The sequence below is a fragment of the Camelus ferus genome, chromosome 7 (assembly GCF_009834535.1).
Source record: "Camelus ferus isolate YT-003-E chromosome 7, BCGSAC_Cfer_1.0, whole genome shotgun sequence".
Taxonomy (NCBI): Eukaryota; Metazoa; Chordata; class Mammalia; order Artiodactyla; family Camelidae; genus Camelus; species Camelus ferus.
In genome coordinates, this window is record NC_045702.1 from 59263751 (window position 1) to 59289773 (window position 26023).

General features: G+C 33.7%; 1 protein-coding gene and 1 long non-coding RNA gene across 3 annotated transcripts in view; one reads left to right on the plus strand and one right to left on the minus strand.

Annotated features, from left to right (window-relative positions):
- Positions 1 to 699, minus strand: part of LOC116664966 — a 191441-nt gene extending 190742 nt beyond the window's left edge. For both annotated transcript variants that reach the window (XR_004321533.1, XR_004321532.1), the window contains exon 1: positions 538 to 699. This is a non-coding gene — a long non-coding RNA (uncharacterized LOC116664966). The remainder of the gene's footprint in view (positions 1 to 537) is intronic.
- SEM1 (SEM1 26S proteasome complex subunit) lies at positions 694 to 23353 on the plus strand. Its single transcript, XM_006178518.3, has 3 exons — positions 694 to 889; positions 17368 to 17461; positions 23148 to 23353. Exons 1-3 carry the CDS (start codon positions 814 to 816, stop codon positions 23188 to 23190), a joined length of 213 nt encoding a protein of 70 aa, XP_006178580.1. The 5' UTR covers positions 694 to 813; the 3' UTR covers positions 23191 to 23353.
- The last annotated feature ends 2670 nt before the right edge of the window (positions 23354 to 26023 follow it).

The following is a 26023-nucleotide window of genomic DNA, read 5'->3' on the forward strand; positions in this document are numbered from 1 at the left end:
ACTACAAATACACATGCCACACACATATACCATATAGTTCTAGGTAATTCACACTACATTCAAAATGATATTCAATAATATTTGAAAAATTCAAAGTTACGTATCTTGAACACGATAATACGTTACATATATCGAGTTTTACATAGTACTATTTTATAATAACCTACAAACTGGTTTTTACACACACAAACACACTCTATTTAACAAGGTGTTTACCACAGCTTACAACGCAGAGGAACACTGAATAATGGGAAAGCTTGGAGATTAAAGTCACGCAAACAAATCTGCATTTGGATTGTCTAGCACTACCTAAGTGACGTTGGCTTTTCTTTCTGAACCTGAATTTTCTGTGACGTGGAGACATTTAATACCATACTTAGTGAATTGGTTTAAGGACGGAGCTAATTTACGTTCAGGGCCTGGCACTTGGCAAGCCTTTAATGCATTTTAGCCGACATTTCATTCCTCAGCCTAAACTGGGTAAAGGTGTTTATTTTCTCCACACACTATGAGTTTTTTCCAGTCAGAGAAACCTACCCTGAACTCTTGTCAATTCAGAGAGTCCGGACAAGACGGCAAAAGCACAAATTAATCCATCTTTCTAACTCTGAAGGACGGTTAAACCCGCAGGAAGCGCTGGGCGGACCTCCAGTATCCCAGCATTCCTCGCGCCGTTCTGGTTACTCTTTTCCCGCGTCTCTATGGTACGACCGGCCTCAGAGGCTGCAACGGCGGTGGCGGCTGTGGGGAAGGGAGAGTGAGGGGTTCCTACTCTCCTACTGGCCTGAGAGGTTTTGGGCGCGGAGGGTCGCAATGTCAGAGAAAAAGCAGCCGGTAGACTTGGGTCTCCTGGAGGAGGACGACGAGTTCGAGGAGTTCCCTGCGGAAGGTAACCGGCTGGGCTACGGCCTTTCGGCCGCGCGGACGGTGACTCAGGCCTCTGAGTGGAGGCGGCGCAGGCGCACGGGCCGGGTCGGGAGGCGCCCGCGGGAGGTCTGGACCCCCTGCGGCTGGCTCTCGAGGCTCCGCGCGCGCGACCCTCATGGCCGGCTTCGGGTCCGAGTGTCACGGTGGGACTCACATTGCCGGTGAGGCTGAATGTCTTCTGCTTCCTCACTGGGAGGAGCCACGGTGACCCTGGGTCCCTAGGCCAGAACGCCGGTTGGTTGGTCCTTTTACTCTTCAGCGGGGCTACCCGCCACCTCTTTCGTGTCTACATAATCTCTTTTCCCTCTGTTTTTTTCTTTCTTTATTTTTTGGAGTTAGTAGCCTTCCGTTGCCTTTAAACCTTCCAGCATTAAATTGTTCTTCTTAGGTAGGCCAGTGCAGCTTATTTTTAGGACTTTGCATATGAAGCCTGTTAAGTAGGATGAGAGGACCAGGCGTTGCTGCCTAATTCACATTATTGTCTTCCTCTTGTTTCTCACTCATTTTTGGTCACTTCACTTCAAACTAACGTAATTTAAGGATTTATAGTAAGACCCTAAAACGTCTACATTTTTATTAGCTTCGTGCTTACTTAGAGGAACTTTAGTTTTCTTATTGTAGTTAATAACAAATAGCTAAGATTAATTGGGTGGTTGCTTGTCTAAGTGCTTTGCTTGTATTAATTCATTTTCACAGATACATAAGTGGGTACCGGTATTACCATTTTTCAGATAAAGAAGCCGAAGCTTGAAACAGTTAAGAAACTTGCCCAGTGTCACATAACTGGCTAGAAATGTTGGACACCGGGCCCAGTTGACACTAGAGCTCTTAAACTCTTCAGCTGTACTGTTTCTGTTAGGTCGTTGTTGCCAATTAGGTTTTCACAATTATTGTTTTATTGGCTAATTGTTATGCATAGGATAAATATTTACCTCGTAAAAAAAGGAGGTTACTATTGGGTGGCCTTTCCGAAGGCGGTGGGAAGAGCATTGTGGTTAATGGTGTACAAATGTGTTACATGAAGCAATTATTGCTTCACTAAAATTGTCCAAGTTGTACCCCATCATGATCCCACTGTGCATAAAACCATAGTTGTAACATTTGTTCTTAGTGTACTCTGTTTTGTGGAAGACATTAGAGTGCGTACTACACTAACTCAAACTAACCCAAAGCACATTTATTTTCAGTTTGGGATTCATTATGTATTGTGGGGATTGTTTGTTTTTTCGTTTTGGTAGTGGATTTATCTGGCCAAACCTGTTTTCTTTATCTCACTTTCAGGATGGTTCATAATCCTCCAGCATTGAGCTATGTAGTAGAAGACTGGTTTATTGAAATCAGGGTACACTTCTAACTCAAACTTGATACTTGAGATAGTTCGCATTTATTCATTGTTTGTCATATACAAGGTATAATGTTAGGTACTTTGTTTATATTATACAGTCTAATTATCACAACTCTGAGGAAACTGATGCTCAGAGATTTAAAAAACTTGCAATTAAGTGATAAAACCAGGTTGTGAAAGGTCTTTCCGAGTCCCCAACCCAAGCCAATTTCAACCCAAATCTCTAACATTTAGCAAAGGGACTGGCACATGGTAGGTGGTCAGTTAATGCTTGTTAAATCAGTGAACCTGTGTTTAAAATATGTAGTTGAGAATTGACTGCTTAAAAAGAATATAGAGATAACTGTGTACCTGATGATACACATGACTTTTCAGCAATTTTCATTTCATCAGCTTTTGTAGAATATGTAGTTTGTTCTTATTCTAAGTTTGTTAAGAGCATCAATTTGTTCAAAATGTTGGTAGTCATATAGTTAAAAAACTCATTAAAATTAAAAAGCAAAGAATACTTTTTTTCTGAAGACAAAGGCCTCTAACAACAGACTGGTTTTTTTTGTTTTTTTTTTTAACATAAGCCACCATTTATTAGTCACCTTACAGAAAATTTATCTTCAGGTTTCAATTATAGAATCTAATTCATTCAGGAAACTTTCTATTTGGAATGAGGAATATTTGAAATGCCTTTGTTTTGTTCCAATTTTTGTATATTTCTTCTCTGATTTATAATTCAGACAGGTTTTCCTTTTGTGTTAATTTGAAATAATAAGATTTGCTGGATACAAAATTAGGCCACTATGTAAAACCAATCAATATAATAAAAACTGCTTTGATAAATAACAAAACTAGAAGAAAAACTACTTGGAAAAAATATCACCAGAAAATCATTTGTCTTTTGAAACTACATTTCTTTCATTTTCTTTTTTTTTTTTTTTTTTTTTTTTTTGGTCTGGGTGTAACTTCATTTCAAAGTGTGATGTGTGAACCAGTAGTTTTGGCATTACTTGGGAGCTTGTTAGAAATGAAACATCTCAGCTTAGACTTACTGAGTCAGTCTGGACTTTACCAAGATTCCTAAAAGATTTATATGCACATTGAAGTTGGAGTAGCAATACTTTAAAACTGCCTGTTGAATCTTTGAGTGTTTAAGCTTTCAGTTCAGTTATTAACGCCCTGAATTACTTTCCAAGTTCTTTGCCTTTGGAAATTCTTTTTCTTGTGATTGTCTTTATGGGAAATATGCCATGGACAAATTTATTAAAGATACAATTTTAAATTGCCTGTAATCTTCTAGTCAATCTATAGGATTACATATTTCACAGAAAGTGAATAATGTCCAATGTCTAGGGTAGCTTGCACATAAGAGCCTGCTACATGAAAACCATTACTGAAATTATGTATCCCTGGTTTGACTAAAGGATTGTTGATCTTTTGGTAGTGTTGTTGCTACAACTTATCCTGGATAAAAATTTGTTTGGTAGGATGTCAGTTCAGTCTAAGGAAGGGGAATTTCTATTTTAAAAAGGAAACTAAGATAATGTGTTTTCACCGAAGCTTCGTTGTTTCTTCTGAATAGCTCTTCAGTGTGAGGTGAAACATGGGGTGATTTCTCTGAAGGTGCAAGGGAACAAATGCTCCTTTTTTATTAGACTGAATCTGTTACATTGGCATTTCCTCACAGTTCTAATTGGTGGGTGTGTCTGTAATCTGGTCACTAAGTGGGAACTGTTAAAAATCATGTTTAGCATCTTTGTGAATTCTGCAACTTCTTGACTATTTAAACTGACTGAGAATAGGCTTTATTAGGAAAACATTCAACCTTTTGGGAACAATTGATTATAATAGAATTTTGGAGGCTGGCATGGTTAAAGTTTTAGAACTGGAAAGCAACTTAAAGTCTAGAGAAAATAAGACTTGTCAAGATCATACAGCTAGGTAGTAGAGTGGAGTCTAAAACTGAGATACTCTATAATTTATTTAAACTTGAATTTTTCATATCAGACATATATTGAAAGGATAGTAAAATATTTTCATTAATCTCCCTTCTTTTACAATTAGAAGTAGATGAGTAAAAATGGGAAGAACAAATGACCCTTTAAATTCTTTTATTCTCTTCTTTCTGTGCCAGAATTGAGAGTTCTGTTTTGTTTTGTTGTTTTTTGTTTTAATATATATACTATTCTGTAACTTTTCTTTAGTTAGTGGAACTGCTATATTATCTGAAGTTGCTGGGGGTTCCCTAATGCTGCCAGTATTCTGGAATAACTGTGGCATTCTCACCTGAGCCTAACAAAGTAGAACATCTTATAGTGGTTCTTAAACAGGGAAATATTTTTGGATAGCACATTCACTTGACAAGTGACAAAATAAAATAAATACTAGCATTTAGTGGGTAAAGGCCAAGGAGTTTAAATGTGTGCTATGCATAGGCCAGTCCTGCTCAAGGAAAAATTGTCCTATGAAAAATGCCACTGAGAAATATTCACATGAGTATCAGATACCAAATGGACTAAGCCCTGAACAGAAGGGTTCCTTAGAGTCTTAAATGTAGAAAGTAGATACAGCTAGTACTGACTATGTCAAATACTGCACTAGTCAGTTTACCTACTGCCAGAAGGGGCTCAAGTATTTTCAGTTACTAAATGTAGTATAGTGGACATGTAAGTAACAACATATGTTTATATTAGTTGCATGGTGGTAGCAAGAAACAGAGAGTTAATGTTACTTAAATTTTTTTAAAAAATAGATAAATACAACGAATGACAAAGTACCTATTGAATGTCTCATGGTTGATTATATACAAGAAGAAAGTTTTTGTACCCCGAGATGGAATAAGCATGATGAATCTAGAATCAGACCTAGGTTCAAAATCCACCAATCATCAACTTTTAACTTGTCAACTTGTACTAGTTACTTAAATTCTTTAAAATATTTTTGCGGTATAATATATAGAACAGTTGTACAAGTTAATTGCTTGTTTAAAGTTTAAACCTATTAAAAGGTATAAATAAAAAGTAAAAGCACTGTTTTTCCCCACCTTTCCCCCCAAAACTTCTCATGCTCTAATGGTAACCACTGGTAAACATTTTTTAAATTACCCTTCCAGAAATTTTGTGTGTGTGTGTGTATCCTCTAAATACACACAAAGGGCCATATTTTATATACTATAGTCATACTTGATTTTTACATTATACATCTTAAACATGTGTTCACATTTAATATAAACATCTACCTCATGCTTTTTAATAGTTGTGTACGACTTGCCCATTGAATGCATATTAAATAGTCTATAAACATCTATAGGTATCTAGGTGGTTTTAGGTTTTTGTTTGCTTGTTTTTGTGTTTTGATTTTTTCTGGTATAGAATATGCTGCAGTGAATATTCTTACATCTTAGTTTTTGTGCTTATCTGTAAGATAAACTGAGGAAATTGCAGGTCAAATTGGCAGGTTCATTTAAATTTTTAATACAATTTTTATTTTGAAATAATTACAAACTTATATAATAATTGAAAATACAGTATAGACAACTTTTTTTACCCAGAGCCGTTTGAGACTAAGATGCCAGCCTGATGTTCATCATCACCCCTGTGTATTTTAATGTATATTTTCTACAAAGGCATAACCTTAGTACAATCATCAAAATTGAAAATTAACACATGGACATGTTACTGTCATCTAATCCACAGACCCGTTTCAGGTTTTCCCAATTGTCTCAATAATGTCTTGACTAAGAATCATGGATTATATTCAGTTATCATACCTTGTTAGTCTTCTTCAGTGTAGAGCAGATCTCTGATTGGCTTTGACTTTTGTGGTTTTGACACATTTGAAGATTACAGGCCAGTTATAGAATGTTTATCAACTTTGATTTGTCTCATGTTGCTACATGATTAGATTCAGGTTCTGCACCTTGGCAGGAACATTTTAGTGGTGATACTGTGTTCCCATTGCATCCTATCAGGTGGTACATGATTCTCATTTGTTCTATTGCTGATGATATTAACTTAAGGTGGTGTCTGTGAGACTTTTCCATTGTTAGTTTACTAATTTTTCCTTGGTAATTAATGGATATTTTATTAGGAAGGGCTTTGAAACTATGTAAATACAGTATTCCATTCATCATCAAACTTTCATTTTATTCATTTGCTTATTTATATCATACAGACTGTAGATTCCAATTCAGTGGGTTTTAATTTATTGCTATTATATATTTTGATCTTCAGATTGTCCCAAATTTGGACATGGGGTAATCCCGTCAAGCTGTCTTCTGTGATCTTTTGACATGTCACCATCATTCTTTGTGCATGTTTACTGGCTTTCTGGCACAAGAAGGTATTGCAAGGTAATCTTACACCTTTCCTGTTCCACTCCTGAATCAGCCATTTCTTCATGGCAGATTCCTTTTGATGGAGAATGATATTTGGAAGGCAAGATCTTAACTCCAGTTGTGCTAATTGCTTTTGGCATCCTCTCAGTGGAAGGAATATATATACAAATGTGTGTATACTTATATACACTTTTATATCTATTTATGTATGTGGTTGTATAAAATCATGAGTTCACACAGATAACTCTAATTTACAGTTCAATATCACGGGATTCATTCTAGTTTTTTCCCTTTCCACATTTTTAACTTTCTTCCTCAACAGTGAAAAACTTGGCCTCCATTATCTTAAATATATTGTTTGTTTGGTCATCCTCCTCCTTAACCAATCTTTGTTGCCCTCTTCACGTACAAATCCCCTCCTTATCCCACTTGGGCTTCAACATTTTATGCCAGGCCACTGTATCCCCTCCTTACTCCAGCATTGGATGGCTTCTTCACCCTGTCTAGCTCTGACACACCAACCACACAACACTGCTCCTCCACAGGAATGCCCTGGTTCTGCTTGGACTCTTGACAACTCATTCAGGACCATGTATTTTGAATTTTGACATATATTCTAAAATTGCCTTTTACAAGGTTTACACCAATTAACATTTCCATTTACAGTTAACCTTTCCCTCATAAGGTTGCCTACATTCCCTAGTAAAAATTTTAGTCATTGCAAACCTAAGGATGAAAAATGGAATTGCATCATTTTGATTTGGATTGATTTCTTTGAATGAGATTGACCATTATGTTTTGACTTGAATTGTTACCTTTTTAATCCTCAGTTTCTTCTTGTAATTCGTGGATAACAATTAGTGTCATGTAAGAATTATATGATTGGATTAGTCTGCTTGAGCTGCCTTAACAAAATATACTGAGTGGCTTAAACTATCGAAATTTATTCTCTCACAGTTCTGGACCCTAGGAAGTCCAAGGTCAAGATGTTAGTCTATTCAGTACCTGGTGAGGGTTCTGTTTCTGGCTTTATAGACTGTCACCTTTTTGCTATGTCCTCACAAGGTGGAGAGAGCAAAGGGAGCTGTCTGGTAGAGTCTCTTCCTATCCACGCTTATGACTTAATACAGCCTAATTACCTTCTAAAGGCTCCATCCCTGAACACCAGCGTATTGGGCAATTAGGGCTTCCACGTAGGAATTTCAGGGTCAGGGGGACACAAACATTCAGTCCATGACAATGATACATGTAAAGTGCATAGCATAGAGTTTGGCACAAAATTGGTATTCAATAGGCATTAGTCCCCTTTCTTTTCTTCCCCTTTAACTCCTTAAGGATTTGGATTTTCCTTGATGTTTGATATTTATTTAGAATTTGAATGATTTTGGACAAGTATTTTTGTAATTTTAGGTGTATCCAAAATTAAGCTTGTTGGGCTTGTTGGTTATTTGATTATTTTTTAGTATTAAAAACTTCTTTTTTTTAAATTAAAAAAAATTGGTGGGGGGGGTATTTGGTTTATTAAGTTACTATGTTTAGTGGAGGTATTGGAGATTGAACCCAGGACCTTGTGCATGCTAAGCACACACTCTACCACTGAGCTATACCCTCCTCCCCCCCAAAACTTCTAAGTTAAAGAACATTGTCAAAAGTTTTTCCAAAAGTACTTTTAAAAATAGTGTGGTTAGTCATATAAAATATGAAGGTACCATAAAACAATAGCATGCATTGTTTAAGGATATATATAAATGTTCAAGAGGCATAAAGAAATACAATGGATGAAAAACCCCAAATCAAGATTCTAGGACTTGAGAGGAGCTAGTGAGAGGTGTGACTCAGGCTATTAAAACAGTAAAAACTTCTTTGAACAACGATTTGATAAGCTATTTAACTGACCGAATGAAATGAAGTGGTTAGGCAATTATGACTTAAATAGTGTTCAGTGTTACTACATAATGTTTTAAACATAACTCATTGAAAGATGTGATGAACAGTGAAAACAATGAGGGGTAGGTAAGTTTCAGAAACTCTACTTATACCCTTTCTCTGAAGTGTTAAAAATTCACCAAATACCTTTTTTTTTTCTAGTTTTGTGTTCTGTTGTTGATGTAATGCTTGGTAGAAATGGTATTGTCTTTACTCTGGAACCTGTTTCTCTTTACCTTCCCTCACCCCTTAAGTTACCTTGCAGTGATTAGCATGTAAGAAATGATTTATTCATTCAATATGTATTTGTTGAATGCTTCCTATAAATCTGGCACTAAAAGGTGCAGAGTGAAAATGATTCTAGCTGCCATTTATCAGTACTGAGTGCTTTAGATACATAGTCTCATTGAATCCTCATAGTATCCTTATGACGATTTTATACTTGGGGCTTAGCAAGATAATTTACCAGGGACACAGTTAGCTAGAGGCTGTATTGAGGCAAATTTAACTCATTAGGTAGATATTGTCTTTGAACTTAGTGATATAAATGTCAACAAAGATATGAAACAATAGTTTTCATACCAGCCTTGAGCTTTTTAGTATTTTGCAGGTGTTTATCCTGGGAGATGGGACTCTGAGCCCTTACTGCTCCACCGCAGTTAAACCAGAGCAACTTTGCTTTTGACTGTCTTATCTGTTGGGTTTCTGGGTAAGATTTCACTTGGTTTCCTTCTGGTGGTGGTGGGGTGGGTGGGGTGTAGGAATTAAATACCTGATAGTAAAGTAAAACAGCAGTTGAAAAGAAGGGGAAATTATTTCCAGTTGTGTACCATGTGAGATAGCAACATTTGAACAGAATTTTCAAAAGGTAGAAATGTAGGAAAGAGGTTTCCAGAAGAAGGGAAGAAGAGTAGATGCTTAGAAGTGGAAACTTAGTGTGTATGTGTGTTTTATTTGGCTATTTTATTTGGTGGAAATAGTGGTTGCAAGTATAGGTAGTTTGGGGCCTAATCGTGGAAAGCTTTAAGCCAAATGACCAATTTGGACTTTATCCTTAGGTGAATGAGAAGTTGGGACTTTTTTTGTTTGATATGCTTCATTTTAGTATGCTTATTATTTTCAGACTGTCACTGGCAACTAGAAACTTGTATCCAGGAGTGGTTTTTATAACTGTAAATGAAATAAATAATGGAATTGTAACAGTAAACACACCTTAAATATAAATATACACATTGCTGTCCTACATGTATAAAAGTCATGCTCTGTAAATGCTCTGGCCATACACTGTCTTTGTGGGGCACAGAATTCCAGGATGGATCTTCGGGAATTTACACGTGTCCCGCTAGTTATGGGTACTTCCAGAAAGCTTGTGTAGGAGCAACACATTACAAATTTAAAAAAAAAAATTAAATATCACAGAGCATTTTTTTGATATTTAATAGTTTTTTCTTGTAAAGAATGAGCATTTCTTAAATATTACAAAGGGTGAAACAAATATACAAGCTTACAGATACAGTGTACTACTTTATACTTCAAAAATGCAGGAAGATAAATTATATATATTATATAGAGATGTAATTTTAGATCTAATGAACTATTCAGTACTGCTCTTGTATTGGTCTTGCTGTATTGCATACATGCCAGGACATGTCCATGGCTTGTCACCAGGTGGAAGAGGGACTGGCAGGGACATAAGGAGACTCATGGAGCCCCATGCTTATTCCCAGAAATGCCATCTTCAAAGCAGTATTTTGAGTTTTGTAACTTACCGTAGCTAGGTCAAAATCTTCTGTACCTATGTGCAATATGGGATGTGTCCTCAAGAATCACAACTAGTTATTCAGGAATGGGGTTACATGAATACTAAAAAAGTCTGATTCAGTGAAACTAACTCCTAAAGCCCTGAGTCCATTGGGAGCGCCTTAAAGATTATTTTGAGATTATCATCTATACCGTTAGCGCAGTTCATAAAAGTGAGTTTCTCTTAGGCAGTAGACAGTTCAGGAAAAATAAGTCCGGTAGAATTAATTTGAGAGGATAGAAAGCCAGTCAGGGAAGCTAATTAACTAATTGTTGCAATAGCTTAGGTGAGGACTAAGGAACTGAAAGAGGTTGGTATTAGGGAAGAAGTGAAGAAAGTGATGCAAGAATTACAAGGAGGCTTTGGCAACTAGTTTGATATGGAGTGTTGGGAATAAGAAGAAATCAGGGGTTGTGATTTTTGCACTTGCATGAGTAATGAAAGACCGATGGTGGAGTTTACATTGGATACCTTTGACTCAGTAATATGGAGGATCAGAATGAGAGAATCAAGTTGAGTGTAGAGCATGAGGGCTTGGAAAAGCTGAGAGTAATTAATGGCTTTGGGAAATTTTATAGAATTAGAAAGAAAAGCACTAATCAACAAAGAGAAACAAAGTCAGAATCATTCTACTAACTAGCTAGCTAGATATTTTTAATTAGTCATGAAAAGAATTGTGTTTGAACGTCCTTTTAAATGTAAGAAAAATTACAAATGGTTATGCAAGGTATTTTGGGCCTCTGTGTCAGACTCTTGATTGCAAACAACTGAAAGGTCACCAGTAGTCTGGTAGCAACATCATTTATGACTTGCTTTTGGTTATTTACTCTGAAGTTCCCCACTGACATTTTTGGTCCTTGTTGGAGACAATCTAGTACAGTAGTGCTATGCTAGTAGTGATTTTTTGGTCACTGAATAGACATTAGATTTCTGGGGTATATAGATGATTTGTATACTGATAACCTATAGGAATGAAATTTTATAAAAAATTGTAATCTCTTACACAGCTGAAGCAGGAACACATGTAAATTTATCTGAGTGACTAGATTTAGTGTGACTTCATTATCATATTCATGAGTATAATGATGCTGTTTGCAGCTATTGCTGTTTTCTTTTACACTCACTTTATGGTGGTGACTGTACAATTTAGAACTTTTTTGAACTTTCCTTTGTTTCTTTTATGTTTTTCTTCATGTAAAGTTCATGCACATTTTTTTATTTGAAGAAACTTTCTTGGAAATTAGTTTGTTTACATTCAGAGTAGCTTTATTATTAAGGAATGAATGAGAGTTTGATGCTCCTGAAAATCGCTATGGAAAAGAACATTTGCAGTCCTATTTGGTATAAATGGAATTTCCTCTTTAATTTTCTCCAATGTGGTATGTATACTTCATACTTTTAAGAAATGTCAGAATGTATGTTGGAGTATGGGGAGAGTAAGTAATTTTAAAAATATTGAGAGAAAACCCTTTTTCACACTTAAATGTCAAGGTGATACTTAGATGATTTAAGTGGGAAGTTTGATAAGTCAGATTTTTGAAATTTAAAGCTAGTCACAGATGTAGTTCACCCTGACAAATGTGAACAAAGCCAAATTTGGGGCAAAGTCTTAAATAATTTAGAATTGCTAGAAACTTTAGTGTCTTGGGCATCTGTTATTGGTTATTTCCAATTCTGACTTCTTAAAATATGATAATTTTTTTAATCAATACACATCTGGAGGACTGCACACTGAAGTAAACACGTCTGTGGTTATTTAAATGATTAATCACAATCCTGGCAATGCATTTAATGTTGAGAATAAAGTATAGTGTGTACTTTATAGTTATCTAAGTCTTGAAGGAAGACATAAGACACAAATCAGGTATCCTTGTTTGATTTTATTATTTTGTCCTTTTTAAAAAGGCTATTTCTGAGTTTAAGACTTTAAAAACTAAGCAATTAAATAAAATTGCATGGTTATCAGTACAGTGTTATAATTGAAAATTAAAACACAATTCAGAGATGTATTGCAGGAGAAATCAGCCGTATCCCAGAGATTATAACAGTCACATGTTTTTATGTTACACATTCACTTAGTTGAGTTTACGTATATTGTAGTTTATATATATTGTAACATGTACAATTTAGAGGACTTTTAAGTATTGGAAATAAATTTGGGGGTGTTATACCCTATCATTTAAACTTTTTATGTGATATAGTTCAGTACATTCCTAAAGAAAATCTTTATAGTTTCCACCTAAAATAGGTTATAGATTCTGAGTTGTCAGTGTGAACACTAAGTTTCTTAATGATGCTCTTATTACATAATTTAAAATACTTAATAAATTATAATTCAAAAAGTTATTTATTGTTTGGATTCTTCATCTATGATAATTGGAAGGATAGCATGACATATAGGTATCAGTGCATCTTACTCTTAGGTTAAGACATTAATGTTGAAGAGTATATGATGATTAATGAAGAATTTAACCAGCTTTTCCATTTTTATATCTTTGTATACTCAATAGTGTCATAATTATGAAGTACTGTATAATGATAGCAAAGAAATATAGAGCTATTATCTAAAATCTTTTTTTGTGTGTTCTACCTCAAATCTTGCTTACAATACTGATTTCCATTCATAAGCCAGTATCTTTTTCTTGGGACTTTATTTCTACTTTCTTCCTTTTCCTTTCCTTGCCATTAAAGTAACATGAGATGGTTATTAAAGGAGGGAGAGATGCCTTATCATTATGCTAAGAGGTCAGAATTCAACTTGATAAACTAAAAATTGTACCAGTCTTAAAATTTTAAAAAGACATTGTTCAAACAACTATTTCCCATTTATGTTACAAATTCTGGTTTTTTTTTTCAAACCTTCATAGAATTAAGGATTGGAGTACCTACAAAATAAGTTATTGAATTCATTGTTTCTTGTTCAAGATTCTCTGAGGCAGTTGGGTACAAATTAACAAGTTTTTTTTTTTAATAGTCTCTAAAAGTTAAAAGAAAGCCAACCTAAAGATATTTGAGTGACATGAAGTAATAACAATATTGAAATCAACATTTTGAATCAAGTCATAATTGGAGTAAAAGTTCCTGTGGGCCCTGTATTTTTATCATTCTGGAAAGGGTAGGCTTACAAAGTTAGCAGAGAAATGTGAAATAAATATTCTTGTTACTTTTTTTAACTTGAATCTTTTGACACATTATCATTTCCTTAACAATTGAGGAAGCTGATCAGTTAAAAGTGGTTCAGGCTCATGTGAGGCTTGGTGTCTTAGAACCTTAAAGTTCAGTTGTGATTTGATTTATGTCACCTCCTTTACTCGAGTACATATTTGTTCAGTCTTAATGTATTCAAATTATCTTGTGGAACATTAAACTCCATTAGATATGTTTATAAAGATTCCTTAAAATATCAATAAAACAGATAGTTTGACAATTCCTATTTCTAGGTTCAACCCAAATATATTTGAAGTCTAGGATTTGAGGTCATGAAATAATGGTAGAAAAAAATTAATAAATATTTTCTTGTATAACGGTCTTCACTTTCTCTGTTTTTTAGTGGTGGTAATGGTGGTGGTTTTTTAAACAAAGAGAGATGTGATGTACAATTTCCTCTAAAGCTTTCTCTATCTCCAAAATCCTGTAATTTTAAATCATCTTCAGTCTTAGCCATTTTATTAAAAACTTGAAGTATAAAGCCAAACTTTGTTGCATTGCAATTTAATGAAATAGTTTTATGTGAATTTTTTATACTGGAAGGCCTTAGTGTCATTAAGGCATAACAAGGAACAAAAAAATCCTACACTGTCCATTAATATTATTAGATGGCTCAGAGCTGTAGGTTATAGTAAGGCTGGAGGGAATGTGGAGGAATAGCATTATAGTCATTATTTACTTGCTGTAAAAAGAATAATTGATTTAGTTGTTTCATTATAATTCAACGTACAAAAATCTGAATTTCTATCATTTGAAGTGCTTTATTGAATTTTAATTTAAGAAATTAAAATCATATAGTTGATTTTTGGTGATTTAGTATTAGAGAAATGTATCTACTGTTTGAGCTCCTTTTCAATTTAAAATTTGATCGTAGCTACACCCCATACCATCTTTTTTAAATGTTCCTCTCTTGTATACTTAATACTGCAATTTCTGTCCCCTTTATTTTTGCCTTAAAATAGCTCTCTTCCTTCTGAGATTTCTCTGTTCTTAGAAAAACAGAAGTTTATGTATAATAGTGTACATAGTAAACAGTTTATTGTTGATTGCAATAGCAATATGAGAGTAATAGTACTCTTTTATCCTTATACCTACTGATTAACTCTTAAGTCACTTTGCTAGTCTATAAAAGTGCAGAAATGTTATTCTTTCAGTTTATCTTTAGCTTTGGGAGTAGATATATTACTTGTAAAAATTTGGTTACATTAGCTTTCTGATCACTCTTCCATAGATTGAGGGAAGTTCTGAATGTTTTCCTTTTCTTTAACTACTTAATCTATTCTTATTATAAAATATAGATGGATTCACAAACAGAATAAAAATTTTCATTTTGAGCTTCAAGTTACTTTTATAAAAAGGAAAACATGTAAAGATACCTCTAGCCCAATCAACTTAATTTTGAGATGTAATTAATTCTTAGTATTATTAAGGACTTAAGAAAATAGTATAGGATTTGAATTTAGATCATTACAATATTTCCTTTTTGAGGATAACAGTATTACTAAGAGATGTAAGAACATTTATGCAAATAAAAATCAGTATTTTATTTATTAAAGTTCTATTAATGAATATACATTCACTACCCTATACAAAGTTGAGTATATATTTGACTGAGCTTCCTGGCAACGTGGAATAAACTGCCTAAGAGAAATCTTTATATTTTCAGGCACTGAGGTCTTAAAGAAATTTCCTACGTGATTTCTTTTCAGGGAGCATTCAAAGAGATGATCACAGTTCTCAAAAGTATTCTTATAATACATGGTATTGTTCTCTCTTCTACCTTAAAATATATACTTTTGGCTTCACTGAAACCACACACAGTCTGTTTTCTTCAGATTGATCACTCAGAGGAAGGGAACTTGAGAAAACTAGTTCCCTTTACCCATTTTATTGAGTGCCTTCTATGTGCCCAGCACTCAGCTATAGACATTAGAGTTGCAAATTTAATGAAATGTGCTTCCTACCTGAAGGTTTTGAATAGTAACTTACAGGAATGGTGGTGATCATTTTAGGCATCAATGAAAGATGGGTATAAACTATGTAAGATTAAGGAGGAAGGGACAGAGAAAGAGACCATAGTACTGGTCCATGAAAGGAATAATCCTAAATTAGCAGCAAGAATAGGGAGCGGGATACTAACTCTGGAGAGACTTGGGAGCTGAAATGAACATAATGATTGATTGTGATAGTTGAAGGAGAGAGGAATAGCTAAAATGCCTCCCAAGTTTCTGGTTTGGGGGCCCAGTTAAATGGAGGTAATTTCTTCTATTCTTAAATCATGATGACATATATGGCATTTAAAATTTTTTGTTAGATACATAATGTAACGAATAGAATACCCATATGAACCATTGTTGAATAGCCTAAATCTTTATGTGCTTTATAAGAAAATCCTTTCTTATTTTTTTTAGGTTGAAATGTTCTTAGCCACGTTTCTAATAAGTAACTACCAAGGTGAAGCTACTAGGACATATTGAAGAGAGTGTGTAACTCATACTACTCTTTTTGGAGGGGAGGGGATTAAGCAAAAATATACAAAATCTGATTTAGAGTTCTGTTGTATCTTTCACAATTTATTTTGCATATGCCCTTAGGTATTGTCTGTAGCATAAGGATACAAAGATAGATAAAAAAGTTTTTAACTCTTAAGGAGCTCAAATACTAGTAATGGATAGAGACATATAAACTGATAATTATGATTGTGCGGTATATAGGTGTTGTGATAGAGATACACACAAAAAAAGGGAACCTAATCTCTGAAGGGAAGGAGGAAGAGTGGGAATAGGGATGGCTTCCAGAGGTGATTTCCAAATGATTTTTTGTTTAACTATTTTCCCCATATTTTAATTTTGAAACTTTCAACCCTATAGAAAGTTTGAAAAAGAGGACAGATTGAGAAGAGGAGTGTAATGAGTGAAAGGGTCAAAAGGTACAAACTTGAAGTTATAAAAGTAAGTCATGGGAATGTAATATACAATATGGTGACTATAGTTAGTAATACTTTATTGCATTTTGAAAGTTGTTAAGAGAGTAGATCTTAAAAGTCCTTATCACAAGAAAAAAAAAATTGTAACTGTGTTGGTAATGGATGTTAACTAGACTTATTGTGGTGATCATTTTGCAATGTATGCAATACTGAATTATACTGTATACCTGAAACTAACATTTCAATTATACCTCAATTTAAAAAAAGAGAGCAACAAACACCCGTGTTTCATCAGTTAACATTTTTTAATATTTACTTTATTTCTAGCATATATATGATAGAAATATGATATAAAATAATACATATATTTGGGAAGCATTTACAAGTAAACTGTCAAGAAAATGAACTTTGACTCAAATATTTCAGCATGCATGTCTTAAAGAATAAGGATATTCTCTAATATAATTTTACAGTCATGTTAAAGAAAGAATTTGGTCTACTTTTTATTATCCATGTATAAGTTATTTTTTTTTCTCTTTAGCAGTTTTAAATTCCAGACTGGTATCTTTCTGCTACTCAACTTGCTTTAGTGTTATAGGTGCTGTGTTTTGAAAGATTATAAAAATTAGCCCAAGTTAAAATAAGCAAAATATCCTCCTGGAGTTATAATAAACTTCCATGGCAAATAGAATTTTTTGTATTAATTACTATTTTAAATTATCTGCAAAATCAAGAGTTGAGAAAACAAGATAGTGTAAACTGAAATTTAAAGAGAAAGATTCCCATTTCTCATAGATATGGTATTAGATGTTTTGAACCAAGAGACTCTTCAGTAGCAAGCTTTCTGGTGTTTTTGTAATTATGGAAATTCTGAGAAATATTAAGACAACATCTGTTTCTATTTTTAGACTGGGCTGGTTTAGATGAAGATGAAGATGCACATGTCTGGGAGGATAATTGGGATGATGACAATGTAGAAGATGACTTCTCCAATCAGTTACGGTAAATTTTAAGCCAGACTTTTATAAGGCTTAATATCAATTGTGAGCATGGAATGTGTAACTTACATATGATAATTGACCTTTTAAAAGATAATTAACCTTTGAAATATGTTTTTGAATTATGAAAAGTAAGATATATTGCCTTCATCTCCTTTGATTCTAAACATGAATACTTGTGTAATTGCATAGAGCTTTTGTTCTTCCTAGTCTCTTGACAAAAGTAGTTAAATAGAAGCATATTTACTAATTTTTTATCCTTGTGGGTTTAATTCTGTCAATGTTAATTTTCTACCAATACTGCATAACTTGGCAGAAATTAGAATCATAGAGTGCTCGGACCCATCATATTGGTGATTCTCAAACTGGAATGGAGATTGGGTTAATGGGAGTGCACTTTTTCATATTCATGTACAAATCTACCTAAAATAAGATATTGATTGAAATAAAATTTATATAACATAAAATTAACCATTTTAAAGTGTACAGTTTAATGGCATTTTGTATATTCACATTGTCATGCGACCATCATCTCTATTTAATTCCAAAACATTTTCTGTATCTCAAAAGGAAACACCGTATTCGTTAAGCATCATTAAGCAATCCTCTCTTCCTCTAGCCCCTGGCAACCACGGATTGGCTTTCTGTCTCTGTGGATTTTCTTGTTCTGGATATTTCATATAAGTGGTATCATATAAGTGGTCTTGTGTTGTTTGTCTAGCTTCTTTCACTTAGTGTAATGTTTTCAGATTTCATCTATGTTATAGCATGTGTCAGTATTTCATTCTTTTTATAGCTGAATAATATTTCATTGTAAGGATATGCCACAGTTTATCTGTTCATTGGATGATGGACATTTGGGTTGTTTGCAGTTTTTGGCTATTGTAAACAGTGTTGCAGTGAACATTCATGTACACCTTTTTGTTTGAATATGTTTTCAGTTTTGGGGGAGCTTAGTGGAATTGCTGGGTCATACTGTAATTTTGTTTAATATTTTGAGGAACTGCCAAACTGTTTTACACAGCTGAACAATTTTACATTACTGTCAGCAATGTGTGAAGGTTCTAATCTCTCCACATCCTCACCAAAACTTTTTATTTTTCCTATTTTAAAAAAATTATAATCCACCCTAGTGGGTGTGAACTGGTATCTCACTGTGGTTTTGATTTTCATTTCTTTAATGACAGTGATGAGCATTTTTTTCATGTGTTTGTTGTCTATTTATATATCTTTTTTGGAGAATGTCTATTCAAGTCCTCTGACCATTTTCAAAGTTCATCTTTTTGTTGAGTTGTAAGAGTTTTTTATTCTGGGTACTAGGCCCTTACCGGACATACTGTTTACAAATACTTTCTCCCATTTTGTTAGGGTTTTTTCCCTTTCTTCATAGTATTCTTTGAAGAAAAGTCTGATTTGTCTGTTTTTTAAGACTTCTTTGCCAAATTCAAGATAATGAAGATTTATCCCTATGTTTTCTTCTAACAGCTTCAGAATTTTAGCTCTTCATTTAGGTCTTCAGCCCATTTTCAATTAAATTTTGTCTATGGAGTGAAATAGGGGTCCAACTTCATTCTTTTGCATGTGAATATCCAGTTATATCAGTACCATTTGTAGAGAGAATTCTTTCCTCCCTGATTTTGCTTTGATTCAACCCATACATATCTGTCTTGGCCACAAAGATATTTAAGTAGACTTGTCACATGCTTTGTTCAAATCATCATATAGAAATTCTGTTGCAATCTTTTAATTTCCTAATCTCTAGTACATTTTTCTAAAAGGTACTGAGATAATTTATACTTAATTTTTTAAATTTATTTTTAATAGTGGTATAATAGCTTTTGTTGTACACTGCATTGGGCTCAAAAACCCTATATTCTAAAAAGACTTTTTAGTATTTTACTGGAGACTAATAACAATTCTACCCATCTGCTTTCTCTCTTTTTTGGAAATAGTACAATTTGCCTTTCTCTGTTATTCTGGTTCTTTTACAGTTCTCCATGATTTCTCAAAATTGCTGACTCTAATTTTTTTCTGTATGTTTTTCTTCTTTCAGTATCCTTAGATGTAATTATTCGGAACCTTGAGACTTTAAGCTACTTTAATGCAGTTTAGAGTTATCTTACATGTCTTAGTTTTCAATTTCGTCTTAATGATGTTTTTCCTTTAGCAGTTTTATGGACAAGATGGGAACAGTAACTGTTGAACAGTAATCCTGATTTTTCTCTAAAATCTACTTTAAGGGTCTATCTCTTTTCATTCTTCATTAGCCATATATGGCTCTCAAAAATCTGTTCTTTTTTACGTATTTCATTCTGGGATTACGTTAATTCTATGCATGTAAGTTTTTGTCATTTTCTTTTTGTGTGTATTATTGATTTATTTATTTTGCCACATCAGAGCAAAGCAACCAACTACCTTTTTTTTTTAATGCATCCCCCCTTTCTTTCTCATTTTAATCATATTATGTTTTAGAATACTTATTTTCAGGCCTTACAACTCTGTTGATCTGTATTCTGTGTTCTTAATCTTATATCAGTTTTTTTGTTTTCTGTTATCTTCTTGAAATTTTTAAAGTTGAGGCGAGATGAGTTTTCTTCCTTTGCTATATGCTTAAGAGTCAAATTTCTCCAAAGTGGCTTGTTGGGCTTTTTTGGGTTTTTTTGTTTGTTTGTTTGTTTGTCTTTTATTATTCAGAAAATAGCACTTTTCTCTTAACAATTAAATCAAGATATTATTGAATACTTTGATTTTATCAGGGAACTTTTAGTAGTAAATGTATTGATAGTTGGATTTCTTATCACTACTACATCTTGCCTTTTTACTAATTTGGAAATAGAACATTATTCATACATTCTTTGTGGCATGTTGTTTTTATAATACACCTTCACAGTGCCCTTATGTTCTCTATTGTGTTTCTGCCTTTGTGGATTTCCATAAGTGTATAAATCTTGATAATTCTATTCCCAAATAAGATTTTTCTTTTTATTTCTCTATTTGTGTCATGAGTTTTTTTTTTTTAAACAAAGGTGTTGATATCATCACCAGTGCTGTCAAGTAGAATTTATTGTAGTGATGGAAATGTTCTGTAAGCTACACTATCCATTACAGAAGCCACTAGTCACATGTGGCTGTTGAGCATGTGAAATGTGGCTAGTCCAGCTGATGAACTGAATTTTTAACTTAATTTATTTTTATAAGTAGCCACATCTGACTGCTATATTGGACAGCACAGTATCAGATGATGATTAGATTATATTTTTACTTTTAAAGATTATCTTGATTAAAAAGTCTCCTACGAAGATGTTCTCAGTTTTTATAAAATGTATTGAGGCCCTTAATGTGATGTTATAAACCATGGTAAAGAACATGTTTTACTGTTTTCTGATATTGTTGCATCCTAATTCCATCTAACTGTGGAGAGGCAGTTCACTTTCTAGAGTCACTCAGATTCCCTGATTTCCAACTCCAGTCTGCCTATTATTTAGCTGCATGGACTTACTAGCAAGGACTTAGCCTTCTACTTTCCATGTTTCTCTTTCTGTAATTTACCTTTAACAAGTAGAAATAGAAAGAAGGCAACCAAGAAGTGTGTCCAAGTAACTAAAAGTCACTGTTTTTGCTGCTTCTGAAACATATATCTATATACCAGTAGGAATAGGTAGGATTATGAGATTTTTCTTTTCTGCATTACATTTTACATAAAAATTCCAAGAAGCCAATATAGTTCCTGATTTACGATGTCAAATATAGCCACTGTCATACAGCAGGGTAGTTGCTTGGTTAGTAAGAGTTCTGAAACCTACTAATGGCTGTTAGTCTTATTTTTGTTCTGTTGTAAAAGGAATGCTGCTGTTTTTGTTTCCAATAGTATATATTCACTGTGTGTGTCCTGTGATATCATCCAGTTGTGCTGGATTTCTTCCCCTTTTCGTGTCTGTTGGATTTTTCCATTCAACAGGCTCATGATATTAGTGTTTTTGTATTGTTTTGTACTTAATGACCTTGATTTATTTTCCCTTTGGTTTCTTACCTCTTATAAATGCTAGCAAAGAACTCTTTTATCGTTTCTAAGAATTTAGCTGATTGACATCATCTCCTTTGTGTTTGTAAACAACTTACAAATGTAATTGGTCACCACTTCCTGTCAGAAAGGCAAACACACACAAACCTGATGGATATGGTAACTTATTATCTAAATCCTAGGTCGAGTTTTGGAGTGTTTTTTCTTGTTGTAAAAGAAGAGAAAGTGAATAATCTATATTGATTTTGTTAACAGTAGCAGACAGCTGTTGTGTAAGAAAATTTTTAAATTATTTCCATTTTAAATAGGAAACATGAAGAGGACGAGTATTATAATTTTCAGTTTCCTGGGTTTAAGGAGATAAAGGAAGCATTTTGGTTAAATTTGGCAAAGGAAGGGGTAGAGTCAGAAGCTTGTGCTGATCTCTTGATTTAGTGTTTTACCACCAGCCCATCCTGCCCTCTACACCTCAGCAGAAGACAAAGATGATTCATAGGAATAATCTCTGGCCTTAATATTATTCATGGATTTTAGGTCAGTATTTGTATTATAAATATCTAAAAATTTTTAGGACGTGAAGGCATTTGGGGAAATGAATAATAAATATACATCATTCCTACTGTGTATTTTTTGCATTGTGTTTACATTGGACAGTATGATAGTGTCTAAGCTAAATTATTCTTGAAAACAGTTATCTTTTTATCTTGGATGTAATGATGCAGGTAAGGCACACTAATCATACTTTACATATATACCATGTTTTGTTATAGATTGGCCCTCACATAATTTTGTTGTGACTTTTATAAAGTCTGAATTGTGGCCAGATAAGTTGCTGGTGATATTTGGAATGGTAATTTAAATAGCTGAAATTGATTGTAAGGCTAAATGTTTTGTGTAAATGTTTTATACAAGGCAGGTCATCAACTACAGTTGACATTCTTAAAGCATGACTGAAATTTCAGGTTGAAGAAATAACTTAAAATTATTAAAAAAAAGTGTTTTAAAGTATTTGTATTTATACTGATACCAGTTTTTGAGATTTTTATCCACATATAAAGTTAAGAAAGTGAAGTTTAATATTCAGTAACTTATTTATTATATTTATTTTGCTTACATATAGTTAATACAGAATAATTCCCACACACCCTTAAATTTGATTAATAATTTTTGTTTTGATAAGGGCAATATATGTCAGTATGGAAAACAATCTGTTTATTCTTTATGTGTAAATAACAGTAATACAGATTAGGATTATAAAATCTCTAAAAGTTTGATAGCAGTGTCTTGTGTTCTTAGCCATATAGTTAATGATTCTTAAAATTTATGTTCAAATATTTATTATGAACAGAGTAATTGTACAGTATTTGGAAATAACAGTAAATCCCTCACATTTCTTCCATAAATCGATTTATCAGAAAAATAAGGAATATAAAACATAAGTTTACTAATGAGAAAACAAAATTTTATTAGCATTATGTTGATTCACACCCAGTTTCCTTATATGAATTCCTTTTAAGTACTTAAAGTAAAGCTATTTGGTAGTGTTTTAAATCGGTGTTTAGGCTTAGCTTATTTATTAATTATGTTATTTCTTAAAAACCATCTGTTTCTTTAATTTATCGTAAAGACTGTCTATTGATGTTCTTTTTTTTTTTTTTTTTTTTAATAGAGCTGAACTAGAGAAACATGGTTATAAGATGGAGACCTCATAACATCCGGAAGAAGTGTTGAAGCAACTCAAACTTGAACTGTTTACTAAATTCTAAACAGAGAACCCAGGATGGGACACTTAAAAAATACATGTTTATTTCATTACCTGCTTGGATTTATTTTTGTTTTTGCAGCTCAAAAAATAAATGTTTTCATCTAATAATCGTTTGGTTCCGAAGTCTTGATCTTTTGCCTCTAATCATTAATTTTCTCATACTATTTATGGTTTTTCCAGAACTTCATTTTATAGAGACAGCTAAATTTCCTATTAGTTACTTTTTTTTTTTTTTTTTTAATGTTAACTGAGACTCAGAGAGGTTAAATGGTTTGAGGCTAGAATTCATCTGATCATAAGTTCGGTACTTTCCTTAAACCACACATTGGTCTTATATCTATAAGATACCTTTTTTAAGTTACGATTTAACCTTAATTTCATTTGTATTTCAAAGCTTAGGTATTTACTGACATTTGTAAGGTGACCCTTCAAAACCTGTGTTTTGAAAATATTGATCATTTTAAATTGCTGTAATTAGTTCCTGAGCCATTAATACAATTAATAGTTGATAAAGTATTATTAGTTCTTAAAATCTAGAGTGGTTTGATCACAGTTCTGAGAATGTTGTCTGTCAAAACTAGGGAAGTGGGCTCAAAATACTTTGTTAACGTGCATATTCTTAGGTACTGCATAACACGTTCATTTAGTACAAATAAGTTTCTGCACAGTGATTATTATTGCCACATCTACTTTTGTGAGTGGGGAGATTTAATTTGATTGGTAAAGGCTTCTTTCTGATCAGACTTAGAATGGAGCCAATGTTCAGTTTTCTTTAGGAATGTTTTCAAATTTATAAGTAGAACCACTGGTACTGTTGAGTAATTTAAACTAAAATTTATGTAACATGATTAGTATTGACAGCAAAATAGGAATTGGGCATCTGAAATATAATTTAAGCTTTGCCTTGAAATGATTTTGAACATAAATAAATTTTCTCCTAAGACAAGTGAGGCACAGGCAGCCGTACTAACATAACATGTGAAGAAATAATTTGATGTATACTTTCTCAGTATTCTGATCAGTGTGTTAAAAGGGTCATCTTTAGACCCCCGCATCAGTGGATGTCTGAGTACCTGAAAATTGGTATTTTGCATCAGGTTGCTGAAGCACGTCAATGGTAGGAAGTGAGACTAGCCAGGCAGCTGAAGAAAATTATCTTTTTGGGATTTAACAGTTAATAGATATCTTTAACTTTTGAACTTTACAACAACCCTATAAAGCAGGCAGGGAAGTCCTGTCTATTGTAAACATTTTATCAAATAGAAAACTGGGTCTCATAGAAAATAAGTTAGGAAATGAAAGGGTCCTAGGTTGCATAGCTAACAGTTTTCAGATACAGACTAGAACCCAGGTTTTTTTCCCTTGTTATTTTCCATAATCACTTAATTACATTTGAAATCATTTTGAATTCAAATTGTAGATGTAATAATGGTCGGTGTTTTTCATCAAGCCTTGCTTGGATTGTTGCCATTGTCTGTCATGTTTGTCATACTATAGCTACTTAATGTTTAGAGGACTATGATAATGAGCCAACTATCTTTTGAAAGATTGTATAGTGTATTAATATTTTTATGGCATGTCATGATCTGCCCTACATATATTTTTTAAAGATATCAGTGTCTTTTCTGTCCCATATATAACCAAGTTGAAAGATGGAACATCTTCCACCCTTTGTCAGTGAGCTAACAATTTGCTCTACTCTCAATCCAGCCACACATACGACACTAAGGAATTGGACTAGTGTTCTAGCCACCTCAGTGGATCCTGTTGTACAACCTTTAAATTTTGGTTTGGGTCCAGGCTCTGCCCTGGGTCTGCTTCTTGCTCTATTCATACATTTTCTTTAGTAATCTCATCCAGTCTTAGTTGAAAAAATCTCTTTGTCTGAATCTTTATTCTCAGTCTTGGCCTCTCCCTGAAACCCCAAACTCCTGTACCAACTAATGACCCCATCACCTCTCTGGTGTCTAATGGACATTTTAAAGATAACTTGATGAGAATGGAAACCTTGATTATCTTTCTCAAACCTGATCTTCTCATCTTCTGTGTCTTAGTGGGCGCCCCCACCTTTTCCCCAATTGCTGAAGCCAACGCTGTTAAAACTGTTTTTGAATTCTCTCTTCTCCCAGTATTTAACCCATTGGCAATCCCTGTCAACTTCACCTCCAAAGAATATTCCATGTAGTTGATACCACTGCTTGCCTATTCAGCACCTATTCCCCCACTTCCTCTTTTCTAACAAATAATCATCCCCCCCACCCCCGGCTCAAATATCCATCCTTCATTCATGTAGGCCATGTGACTCAAGGCAAGCCAACCTATTCACAGTTCATCTCCTATACAAATGAATGGATGAGGGATGGACAGGCTTAGTAAGTGTGCGCCAGTGAAATAATGGACTAGAGTCATCTGGGAAAGAAGAATTCCAACTTCTGAAATAGCACATAAATTGAGCCTCTCCCTCTTCATATGAATAAGGGAGCATTTAGTCTCAATTGCTAGTGGCAGTTTTCTAACAACCATTCTAGTTTGAGGGTTAAAATGATTAGAAAGTCTGGAAGGACGTGATTATATGATGACATCATTGAACCTGCTCTAGCCCTAGGCTTCCTGTAAAATAAGCCTACAAATTCCTTTATTTAAGACAGGTTGGGTATTTGGTTACTAGCACCCAGAAACAGCTTAACTGATACATCCAGAATCTGTACTCCCACTTAACTAGTCTCTTAGTCTAAACCACCACCACCATTCAGTAGGGTTTAACTGCAGTGATCACCTAA